This window comes from Engraulis encrasicolus, chromosome 21 (genome assembly GCF_034702125.1).
Source record: "Engraulis encrasicolus isolate BLACKSEA-1 chromosome 21, IST_EnEncr_1.0, whole genome shotgun sequence".
Classification (NCBI taxonomy): Eukaryota; Metazoa; Chordata; class Actinopteri; order Clupeiformes; family Engraulidae; genus Engraulis; species Engraulis encrasicolus.
The window spans coordinates 32,097,576-32,110,075 of NC_085877.1; the positions used below are offsets into that span (position 1 = coordinate 32,097,576).

Genomic DNA, 12,500 nt, shown 5'->3' on the forward strand with positions numbered 1-12,500 from the left:
ACATGACATGTCTTACAGGATCTCATTGGTCATTAGTGTTCTTAATTGGCTCTGGCAAACTCACATGACCTGTATTGCAGGATCTCATTAGCTGTGGGTGTTAATGTAATTGGCTTTCGCAGACTAACATTGACCTGTATTTCATGATCTGATTGGTTGTATTTATCACTGGCTTTGTATTACAGGATCTTATTGGTCGAATGCTGCAAGTTACCGTTGGCAATCGTTACAGTGCAGAAGAAGTGCTGTCCCACCCGTGGGTGCTGGTAAGGAGACACGCACGCACACACACACACACACACACACACACACACACACACACACACACACACACACACACACACACACCTCTTTATAACACACACACACAGACACATACACACACAGTCCTGTAGCACTGACGCCCATAATCATGAAGTGCTTCGAACGGCTAGTCCTGTCACACATCAAAGCCACCCTACCCCCCACCCTGGACCCCTACCAGTTCGCATACCGAGCCAAGCGATCCACGGAGGATGCAATCTGCTCTGCCCTCCATCCAGCCCTCACCCACTTGGACAATAAAGACTCATATGTGAGAATGCTGTTCATTGACTTCAGCTCAGCATTCAATACCATAATACCACAACAACTCATCAGAAAACTGGACAAACTAGGTTTCAGCACCTCCCTCTGCAACTGGCTGCTGGACTTCCTGATGCAGAGACCACAAGCAGTACGGGTAGGGAATAACACCTCAAGCACCCTAACCCTGAGCACGGGGGCTCCGCAAGGTTGTGTTCTCAGCCCCCTGCTGTTCACGCTGCTGACACATGACTGCACAACGACCCACAGCACTAACCATCTAGTGAAGTTTGCGGATGATACAACACTGGTGGGCCTCATCACTAAGGGCGATGAGACCCACTACAGAGAAGAAGTAGACCTGCTGGCCAGATGGTGCAAAGACAACAACCTCCTGCTGAATGTCAACAAGACCAAGGAGATTGTTGTCAACTTTCAGAGGGTCCAAAAACAACTGCCACCACTGACCATCGACGGTGATGCTGTGGAGAGAGTGAGCAGCACCAAGTTCCTTGGAGTGCACATCAGCGACGACCTCTCTTGGACCACCAACACTACATCACTGGCGAAGAAGGCCCATCAGCGTCTCTACTTCTTGCGCAAACTAAAGAAGGCAAGTGCTGCACCCTCCATCATGACAACATTCTACAGAGGAACCATAGAGAGCGTCGTGTCCAGCTGCATCACAGTGTGGGGAGGAAGCTGCACGGAGAAAAACAGGAAGACACTCCAGCGTGTTGTGAACACAGCGAAGAAGATCATTGGAGTACCACTCCCCTCCCTGCAGGACATTTACACCGCACGCCTCACCCGAAAAGCACTGATGATCATCAAAGACACAAGCCACCCTGCACACAAACTGTTCAGCCTCCTGCCCTCTGGAAAGAGGTACAGGCGCCTCCGTTCCCGTACCACCAGGCTTGCAAGCAGCACGATGCATCAAGCAATCAAGATACTGAACACTCAACCCACTCTCCCTTCACTGTCAGCCTCTAGCCAGCCAGGCCACTGACAACGCTCCCCCCCTCATCCCCACCACCATATCTGCGACTGAACATTCCACCTGCACTACTACATCTGTGACTGAACTTTCAACCTGCACTAACTCAAAACATACACATGCACACACACACACACACACACACACACACACACACACACACACACACACACACACACACACACACACACACACACACACACACACACACACACAAGCACACTGCACTTTCTGCACTAAACCCAAACATACACACACTGACACACAACTCATACTCACACACATACACACACACACACACACACACACACACACACACATACACAGGTACACACACACAGACGCACACCGCACTTTCTACCTGCACTAAACACACACACACACACACACACACACACACACACACACACACACACACACACACACACACATACACACACACACACACACACACACACACACGCACGCACACACGCACACAAAACACATACAAACACACACACACACATACTGCTGCTGGTGTATTTAATAAAAACCTTTTTTTAATTATTTATTTCTTCAAATGCTACTATTACTATGTCAGAACGCTATAAAGGACTTTTAGAAAAAAGAACAACAAAATACCTCCTCTTAATGTATGTTCTCTACAAGTCTTCTGTTGTCCAGTCTTGCACTTTAAATGTCTGTATGAGCAATGTCTACGTCCATACTGTCTATGTCCATGTATGAGTACTGTCTATGTCTATACTGTCTATGTCCTTACCTAGATTAGTCTATGTCTGCATGGGAGAGCAAGAAACGCAATTTCAAATTCTTTGTATGACCAGTGCATGTAAAGAAATTGACAATAAACTTGACTTGACTTGACTTGACTTGACTTGAAATGGCAATCATCCCCATTCTATCGTGCTTTTAAGAAGCTCAAAAACATTTTTGGGCCATATGGAAAAGTTTAAAGCCAGATGTTGCGGTGATATCATCCCAGAAAAAGTTGAAGAATGTTAGGCCGCTCCTGCCCATGCTAACTGTGACGCTGCACAACACAAGGCTGATAGTACTCAGGCTCAGTGCCTGATTTCAGAGTTTTTTATTTGCGAAAAATATAATGCAGTCATAGGGTTTTTCTTATTTCAAAAAGTGTTGAGTGTAATATAATGTACTGTAATGGTAAATGGACTGCATTTTATATAGCGCAGTGATTCTCAAAGTGTGGTCCGGGGACCACTAGTGGTCCGTGACAGAGCTCAGGTGGTCCGCAAGGGGATTTCTATTTTACCAAGACAAGGTAGGTATATTTGTAACATTATTACAAAGCTAAACATAACATTTTCACTATAATAAGACAGGCCTGTGAATGTGGATAAAAAAGCAGCATCAAAATTATCGAAATTAGCAGCATCAAATTAGCACCCATCAACTGTCGATTCAATAGACAGGTGGTCCCTGAACATATTTAGGGGGACAAAGTGGTCCTCGGTCTGACAAAGTTTGAGAAACACTGATATAGCGCCTTTCCACTCCTTCGAGCACTCAAAGCGCTTTACATGGTGTGCCTCACATTTATTCGCCCATTCGCACTCTATTTCACACACCAGTAGCATTGGCCTTCTGGTTGCCCAACGGCTCCTTTAGCACCTGAGCCACCACCACTGTAACAAACATAAAGTCACAGTGAAGCACAAACACACATTCACTCCCACTGTGTGCCAGTACAGTATGTACGTCCAGACAAAAAGAAAGACACATTCAAAAGAAAGTGACACAGTCACACTGAAAATGTTGAACTGCACATACAAATGCATGCTGATAAACATCCAAGAGTCTTATTCAGTTCTGTGGTATGCATACTGTATGTAATTTCAATGTTGTATATCTCTGTGTGATTGACAGGATGAATCTGAAAATAATGTGAAGTCACCTGATGAGTTGGACAACAACACAGTAGGGGGGACAGAGGTGAGCACACGCACGCACGCACGCACGCACGCACACACGCTCGCACGCACGCACACACACACACACACAGAAGCACACACTTTTGTGGAATGGTCAAGAAAGGTACACACAAACACACGCACGCGCACACACACACACACACACACACACACACACACACACACACACACACACACACACACACACACAGGACATACTTTTGTTGAATCGGCAAGACAGGTACAGTTTACTTTATCAAACCTGAAGGTTTTGATCGCTAAAACGTGTATAGTTTTTATAACTTCTTTTTCATGTCATACACAAAATAACCTGAAATCACAGACATCACTTATCAAACTCAAACATCACCGCCAGTTTTTACCCCTTTCCCCTCTAATCTCTCTCTCTCTCTCTCTCTCTCTCTCTCTCTCTCTCTCTCTCACACACACACACACACACGCGCTCCCACTCACACGCATGCACACACACACACACACACACACACACACACACAATAATGCACAGAGATCCAGTCCATATTGACATGACTTGTGTCCGTTTTTAACCCTTTGCCCTCTTCTCCCCATCCCATGCTCACAGTCTGACCATCTGAATGACAATGGTAGGTCCTGTCCTGTCCATGCATGGCAACCACAAGCATTCTCTCTCCCCCTTTACCCACGGTCTTCTGTCGAGATGAGCTGTCGGTTGAGATGAGCTACTACTAGGCGGTTTACATTCCACTTAAGCACATAGTTAACATTCCCCCTGTCAGTGTCTCCTAGCTTATTTTAGCACAAGTGTACATTTTTATGGAGATCTGTATGTTTGTTATTGGTTTTATAAACATTTTTATAGCCAGGAGAGGTGGAGAAATGGGGAAACCATGTGGCCTGTGGCGATTAAAGCAGACACACAGCAAAGAGAACAACAGCTCTCCCCAAAGCTACCCACAGGGAAAACATATAAAACTTACGAAATTATACATTTATCGACTTTACAATTCTTTACAATATGACACATGCTACAAAAGTGTCCTATTCCTCATTTTCCTCATACATACGGATGTATATGTAGGTAAGGCACACATACACTTCACATATACGCAACATAAGCATTCTACATGAAATGTGTAGGACTTCTTACTTTTATGGCAAACTGTACTTAAGTGACCCATTTCTTAAATTTGGCTTTATAGGATTTTGTAGCAATGTCAGTTTTTTTAAACAGTTTATGTTTTCCTATGGGGTGCTACCGTAGTGCGTTGCACAGTAATGCCATATAGTAGCTCAGCTCGGTGGTTAGCTCATCTCAACGCGACAGTGGCAGCCTTTGGGGTTTTTAGAGGAAAGCATTCTTTCCTCTTGCAGGCCGCATGTGGCCTTGGCTCTCTAGAGGAATTTCCTGTCTGTGTTCCTTTCGACCTTCCTGCATGCATGCTTTACCCTCTAATCTCCCTGTGCATGACTAAAATAGCGCCAGTCTTTTCTCTAGTAGTAGTAGTAGTAGTAGTAGTAGTAGTAGTAGTAGTAGCAGCAGCAGTAGGCTGGTAGCATGAATAGTAGTGGTATCATTAGTAGTAGTAGTAGTAGTAGTAGCAGCGGAAGTGAATACAGAGATGGAGGAGATTAGGACATTTTGAAAGATTTCAATTTCATTTAAATTTCAAGACTTACGTATATTTAAATGGAATTGAGTATCAGTCATCCAAAAATTGAGATCTGTAACAGTATTTTGCAATTGCAGTTTGCAGTAAGGTTATGTTTCTCTGTATTACTGTTGACATTTCTTTGTCACCCTCCAATGTTTCTTATCAGGGCCAAAGTTGTGATTCATCTGACTTGTTCAAAATCATCAATTTTGATATATTGTGTTTCACTTGTGTGTGCTTGTATGTGTGTCTGTTTTTCTTTCTTTGTCTGTTTTTTTTTCAGGGTATGGTACTAGGTAAACGCACAGCAAGCTGCTGACAGAGAGACACAGAACTCAAAGACTCAACTCAACTACAGCGATATGACAAAGCCCAACAGACACATACAAGCCTGACGCACTGGACTGCATTTCCCCGTGATGCTACACCCTTTATGGAAATGTTTTTTTTATTTTTTAATGAGTTTTACCTTTCTCCTGTTCTTCAAGCCGCCAGGTGATATCACTCCTTGTTCGAAGCTAGCATGTACCATTGAACTGGATCTGGGTCAATGATACATGTTTGCTGGGAGGGACAGGTTGCATCGCCAGACTTACTGTATGGACAGACAACCGGCGTTGAAGGCGTGGAAAGCGGCGGAACTAATTGACTATGTATGGAAGAGCAAGCTGCAAAAGCGTTTCTAGCGCCGAGGGCGTTGAAAGAGAAGTTGAACTTCACCAAAAAAATATGTAATGAGCTCGGCGCTAGCAGCCAATGGAATGGTCACATTTTTATGAGCTTCAGTTGGTCGCTCTCCCTGATCGAACGCTTCAGGTTGAATCGTTTGCCGCGTTCATCGCCCCTGATCTGTGCTTTCCAGGCGGGACTCTGTAGCATTTTAGCTCTTTCAATGCCAGCTGTCTGTCCACACAGTTAGAGAACACGTGAAAGAACACAGCTGCATTACGAGTGCTGTTATGGGTAGTTATGACCACTAAATGCCTAGCCATGGTAGACCCACATTGAATCAAGTTGAGGATAACCTTGACAGTGAGATTCGTTAGCTGGCGACGCAGGTCTAGCACAGCTAGGCTAGACCACTAAGTAATTCCAACCATTATTAAGCTTTATGCACACATTGTGACCACTTATTGGTGTGTTAATCAAGTCTAGTGAATTTCAACTTTATGGTAATGAAAATAATATTCGAAGTGATAGTGACTTAATCATTCCATGACACATATAACACTGTAGGATTTCCTAAAAACTCTGGCTTCTAAAAGCCATGGCATGCATACAGTATGTACTATATCTAGTTACTACTGATACTACTGCTAGAACTGAACCACTTGAAGAATAGAACTTGAACTACTGATTCATTCCAATTGCACAACTCTTCTGCCACATACAGCATATGAGCCAAACACGGGACAGCTGATCAAAGTGTCCCCAGGCAGAACAGCAATGGCTAAAAAACACAACATTAAAGCAACATTAAGTAGTTTTTTTTCTTAATGGCACGCTCCGGAAGCATGTTACTATTTATTTACTTTCACATAATTTACTTTTTATTGCAACTATGAAATAATGTTTACAAAACCTTTCTTGGTGGCCCATCCACTTGTAACAGGGTAAGAAAGCACTTCTGATTTTATTTTCCTGGTGTACATGGCCTATACACTAAGTACTAAGTAGGTTTGGAGTAGGAGCATTGTGAGACCATTCCTTTTCCAACACGTAAAGCGACTGAAGATGGAAACTGCCTAGTGTTGCTTTAAAGGATGCCAGACAGGGTTGACTGGTAGCTGCCTGCGTAGGGGCAGAGGAAATGACATCAAAAAACAAAATAGAAAAACGTCAAGCTGACCAAACAGGACACAGGGCATGAGGGCTTGCTGCCCTCTGATTCAAAGCCTGTCCATTGTAGCCTATATGGCAAATCACATTCCGTCTCATTTGACTTCATATCAATCAAGACAGACAGACAGAAAGCCACAGTTGAACGGCAAAACCCTAATTAATGCAGTATATTAGGACTGTTTCACCTCATCAGGCTGAAATGAAGAATTCTGGAATAATACATTGTTTTATCTATAACACTTCACGGATGACCTTCAAGAAATCTCATCTTAGTTCATCTGATGTCATCATTGTAACTGAACTAGGCAGACAGAAAGCAAAATCTCATACACATATAATATTGTAATAAGCCTGGAATTTTTCCAGCCCTGGAGACTTCTGGGAAATGCAGTCCAGGAAGCAACAGAACAGACCACAGCAGACCTGTGTCATAGGCATACAGTATACACATATACTACAGGTATATGCCTATGACCTGCACCATAGATATAAAACACTAGGTGTCACATTCAGCCTCATGAACCGCTGTCTCGGTACAGGGTTCCTAAGGGGTTATGCTTTTCAGTCGGCAAAGATGTAGTTTTAGCGCCATATACAGGATAATTTGCGTATTGCCTTGTTGCCGACTGGTGTTCCTTCGAACTGTGTAACCCCCGAACAAACATGGCGTCAATCAGAATCAGATTGAGCCAATTTCGATCAAGGCGACACCTTGTGTTCTATATCTATGGACCTGCACCAGATGCCTGACCTCCGACCTCTCACCTTTTCCTGCTAAGCTGATCCACCAGCCATACTGTGCCACCTCCAGGGGCGGAGCTATAGGGAAGGTTAGCAGGGCATTTGCCCTTGGGACCCAGGGCCCTCCTGTATTGTGGATGGGGGGGGCTATTGTGACCTTGGCAAGCCGTTGTCTTGCCCTGGGGCCCTGTGTGCAATTGTTCCGCCACTGACTGCCTCCACCCCCTCCTTCTTCTCTTCCTCTCCTTCGGCTCCTTCGGTTCCTCCATCTCCCACCATCCTCTTCTCTCCTCCTCTCTCTTCAGATATACTACTACAGATAGCCGTAGTCATTCATGTCTCCACTCGGTGTGCCCATCAGTCGTTAATAAATAAATAAATAAGCCTTCAGTAATTGTAGTAAATGTTGGTATGAGAGCGTGCAAGTCTGTGTGTGTGTGTGTGTGTGTGTGTGTGTGTGTGTGTGTGTGTGCGTTTGTGTGTGTGTGTATGCGTGCGTGAATATGTATGTGTGTAGGTTTAAGAGCAAATGAGGCACGGGAAATGAAAGAGACTTGTTCTTGCTTTGCATTGAAGTTTGTGATTTCAAATAAAAAAGAAGAGAGCCGACGTGTCCACATTGTGTGGAAACAGGTTCAGATTGTTTGTCTCTAGTGTATAGCTACGTGTGCATGTGGGCCAGAAGTACAGTATTTGCCTATTCCAGTCGATGTTGTTTTCAAGAGAAGAAAAAGACAAAAAGTGTTGAAGTAAGCCTGTATGTGTGTGTGTGAAAGAATATTTTTGGTTTGTGTGTATGTGTGCGTGTGTGTGCGCGTGTGTGTTCCAAAGAAAATGTGCATCTTTTGTTTCCCATCCTTAATCATGTAGGCCAGGAGGCTGAGATGCTCTTCTGTAAGACTTTTGTACATTAAAGATCATTCCTGAAGTCTTGGTTGTGTCATCTCTTACTTTCGTGGACTTAATATACATGTACATACAGGTACAAGCAAAAAGTCAGCGATTAACATAACCAACATAAACAAAACAATTCAAACGATGGGTATATCATAATTAATTCAAGTTCAGGAATCTACTAATCCGAAGAAAAAATGGAAGTACTACTGTGTAACTAAATAGGGACTTTCGCTATTAACATGACTTTGAAGAAGAGTTACATGTATGAACGTACCAAAGTGGATAAGTCATAAAGAAATACAATGAATTTCATTTGTCACACATGCCAGCCCACCAGATTTGTACCCTGAGGTACTATATAATCTTGTACAGTGTGTTCTGTACCTTTATTTCTCTGCAGGCACTTGTGCAGGCACACACACACACACACACACTTTTGTATCATCACACATCCTGATTCGTACAGTTCATTCACACCATTCAACTTGGAATTTTAGCTTATTTAAAACATTACTATATTCAAACTTAAGTAATTCATTTCACATCTACTGAGAGGTTTCCCCCCTGCTGAACAGTGCAATATCTCATTAAAGATAAAAGTTTCTCTAATCCAAGTTGTTCATTCCAGATTATGGTCTGGCTGTGAAGTTATCCCGCTGAGCATAACAGGTGACTGTTCACTTCACTTCTGTTCACTTATCGACAAAGATTTAAGGTATTAAAGATAAACGTTTCTCAAATTCAAGTTGCTAAACCCAGATCATGGTTTGGCTGTGAAGTATGTGTTGGAACACAACCCGGGGCTTAAAATATTTCACAAGTATAAATCCATTCTATTCCCTCAGTGCAAACGCTTAATCGAGTACCTTACTATTTTAGCTTTGCTCCACAGTGCAATACGAAGGCAGTCACCAGTCTTCACTGTTATTTGTTTGTGATATACATATTCAGTTGATTTCAGATTATTAGTTTCAATATTACAGTAGTTCTTTGTTTCCATGTTACCTGGTTGATATCCTGCCAACTTTGAATTGGTATTTGCCATCTTTTCTGCCTCTTCCTAGCCTCTGTGCCATTTGTCTTTACTTCTTTTGTCTCACTGGCCGATGTCTTTGGATGCCCCTGGGCATTATGAAATCATCCTGAAAAAATGTACTGCTCACGATGTTACTGTTGTTTTCTACAGCCGCGGTTTGTTCCCAGAGCAATGGCTGAAAAGAGCCACTGAAAAGTTTTTTATTTTTTTAAATCTGCTTTATTACCAAAGGATGCAGCCAAGGAGATTTTATGAAGAAAAGTGAATATTCAGTCTAAACTCAATTTGACAAAGTATGTAGTTGCATTTAGCTTATGATGACTTTGTTGACCATCACCATTTTGGCATGCATGAAATGTGCTGCATGGTCCAATGATTGACTAATGCACATAAAAGTGAAAATTTTGCATGTAATGACTGATACGTATCAGATAGCATCCATCCTCCACCCAAGGGCCCATGGAGGATATGATTTGGGTGGGACAGAGCACATTTTCTGTCAGGAGTCTCACAAATTCGAGCATCCTGCCATAACTACCCACACTGGAATGCTTTAATATTTCACTCTGAATTGTGTCAAAATAGCCATTTATAACCTTAAAAATACCCACACCTTATTTTGGATAAGGTTGGTTGACGAGACACCTACAAAACTGTTATTTTTCCTTTAAAAAACAAATGTCAATGAAAGAAATTGTGGTAAATTATGTTTCATATTAGTCTTAGATGAGAAGAAACATTTTTGTTAAGATTTATGTAAAGGTTTATATGTCAAATATCCTGCGAAGTGACTGTAACATATATATAATAAATTAACCAACAACATTTTGAATAATGTATGAAGCATTTGGCATGATTGCATGAATATAAACTATATTAAGATATGTGAATGTGAAAAAACTCAAGACAGTAATATTAACTACAAGTTCAATTTTGTAACACAAATTGCGTCCTGTGGGTTCACATGTATGTCAATGTTTGTGAACGGGCAGCTGCAAGGCCAACCACAAGGGTCTTAAGGACTGGCTCCTAACCAGTCAGTACCTCAGTTATTGGAGAGTGCTGTAGAAGTTTAAGGTGACTATTAACCTCTTAATATGTCTTCATATTGCAATGTTTCTGTCACACAATGCTTAGGTTAATTTTATGGTGTCCTGTGGTGTGACTTCTCTTATAGAAGGAAAAAAATGTTTTTATAAATGAAAACACATATTAAGATTAAACATAATATCATTATCAAGTTAGCGTGAGCTCAGATGTCAGTCATGGGGGTCAGCTGTATGTTCCCACAGCCCATTGGTCCCACGGCCCACTGGTCCCACAGCCTATTCCTGCTGCTCCATGTTTCCACATTTTAAAGAAATTATTCAAATATATGCCCTATGTTCTACAATCCATGTTACCACATCTCTGAGTAAACTAAGAGAATATGCCTTTAAAACATAGGGCCTAAATTTTAATAAATTCTTAGAAATGTGTGAACATGGAGCAGCAGGAATATGCTGTGGGACCAATGGGCCTAAAAATTAATGTTAAAAATCTTAGTGATGTGGAACCAATGGGCTGTGGTAACATAGACACGCTCCACAGTCATGTATACAAAAGGATTAAAATGGCCATAATGCAGTGAATTTCCTGTGGTGTGACTTCATTTTCCTGCGGTGTGACATGCCTATGAAATGTGTTGATGCAGGACACATTACACTAAGTGCTTTATTTTTTTCTATTTTTTCCAATTTTTTCAGGAATTGGAATATCTTCTTTTTTTTTTAAATTGTGTTACGCCCTTAAACGTCAACCACCCATAAACACATTTTTCTGTCACAGGAAGCATAGTTACTACCATTACTGTAACCGTCATACTGTTCGTATACATTTATTCCAGCCAGACCAGACATGCAAAAAAACAAGCGTTAACTTAAAAAAAAAAGATTTTATTTGGTTAAAAGATCGAGATGCCACAGCAATCTCTCGTTACAGCAACCAAATACATAGCAAAAATGGTAGAAATAGGTATGTGTTTGTGTTAAGGATACAGTACTGATCAATTCTCACAGTTTAATGACTTTATGTAAGTTTGTTATTTTTTCATTGACATACATTCAGGGATGTGCATTGTGCAACCTGGATTCAGAAGTTACAACCCAGTGCCACATCACATGGATTTGGGACAAATCTCCGCTCGTCTAATTTGCAAAGGTGGACAAAATTCGACGGACATTTCCACACTCATGAGGGTTTTTTTTTTATGTGAGATTAACATCAAACTGTGCCTAGGCACAAAAACTCATCCCTAACCTGAACCTGTCAGTGCAGAAAGAGTATTTATAATCACCAGAGACTGCTTGTGCTTGGATCATCCCTACCCTAACCCTAATTTGTCAGTAAGGAAATGAAGGCACTTTCATTTTGTTCATTTAGTCCTAACAGTAACAATAAAATGGCCGGAAAGAAATGGAAAGTAACTGAAGGGGGCGGGGCTTAGCCAAAGGCGAATTCAATGTCTCTTTGCCATCAGGGCCCTTATTCCAAATGACCTGTTTTTACCTGTCCAATGCAACCAGGTGATGGTTCAACCAGACAATCACCTGGCTGAATTGGACAGGTAAAGCCAGGCCATTTGGAATATGTGGCACTGGACTCTGACTCCAGGTTGTTCATCTCTGACATGGTTCTGGACAGCAAGCAAATACCCCTTACGGTAAGAATACCACACAAGTTCCCATAACCAATGGTATACGAAGCGCTGCCAAGGTTTTGTTGCGACTGTCAATCAGCACAATTGACCAATCAGCATGGTACAACAGTGCCCGACCACACCCCACGACCTAAAA

The 12,500-nt window shown here is 42.1% G+C and overlaps 2 protein-coding genes across 3 annotated transcripts in view; one reads left to right on the forward strand and one right to left on the reverse strand.

Moving 5' to 3' along the window:
* Positions 1 to 4,234, forward strand: part of LOC134437370 (serine/threonine-protein kinase DCLK2-like) — a 36,395-nt gene extending 32,161 nt beyond the window's left edge. The window contains exons 13-15 of the mRNA XM_063186862.1: positions 186 to 266; positions 3,455 to 3,520; positions 4,100 to 4,234. Of these exons, the coding sequence (XP_063042932.1) occupies positions 186 to 266; positions 3,455 to 3,520; positions 4,100 to 4,216 (264 nt within the window). The 3' untranslated portion in view covers positions 4,217 to 4,234. The remainder of the gene's footprint in view (positions 1 to 185; positions 267 to 3,454; positions 3,521 to 4,099) is intronic.
* Positions 4,235 to 11,584: 7,350 nt separating this feature from the next.
* wu:fy63c09 (uncharacterized protein LOC797544 homolog) overlaps positions 11,585 to 12,500 on the reverse strand; it is a 26,518-nt gene continuing 25,602 nt past the window's right edge. For both annotated transcript variants that reach the window (XM_063186605.1, XM_063186606.1), the window contains exon 15: positions 11,585 to 12,494. The gene's annotated coding sequence lies outside the window, so the exon portion shown is untranslated. The remainder of the gene's footprint in view (positions 12,495 to 12,500) is intronic.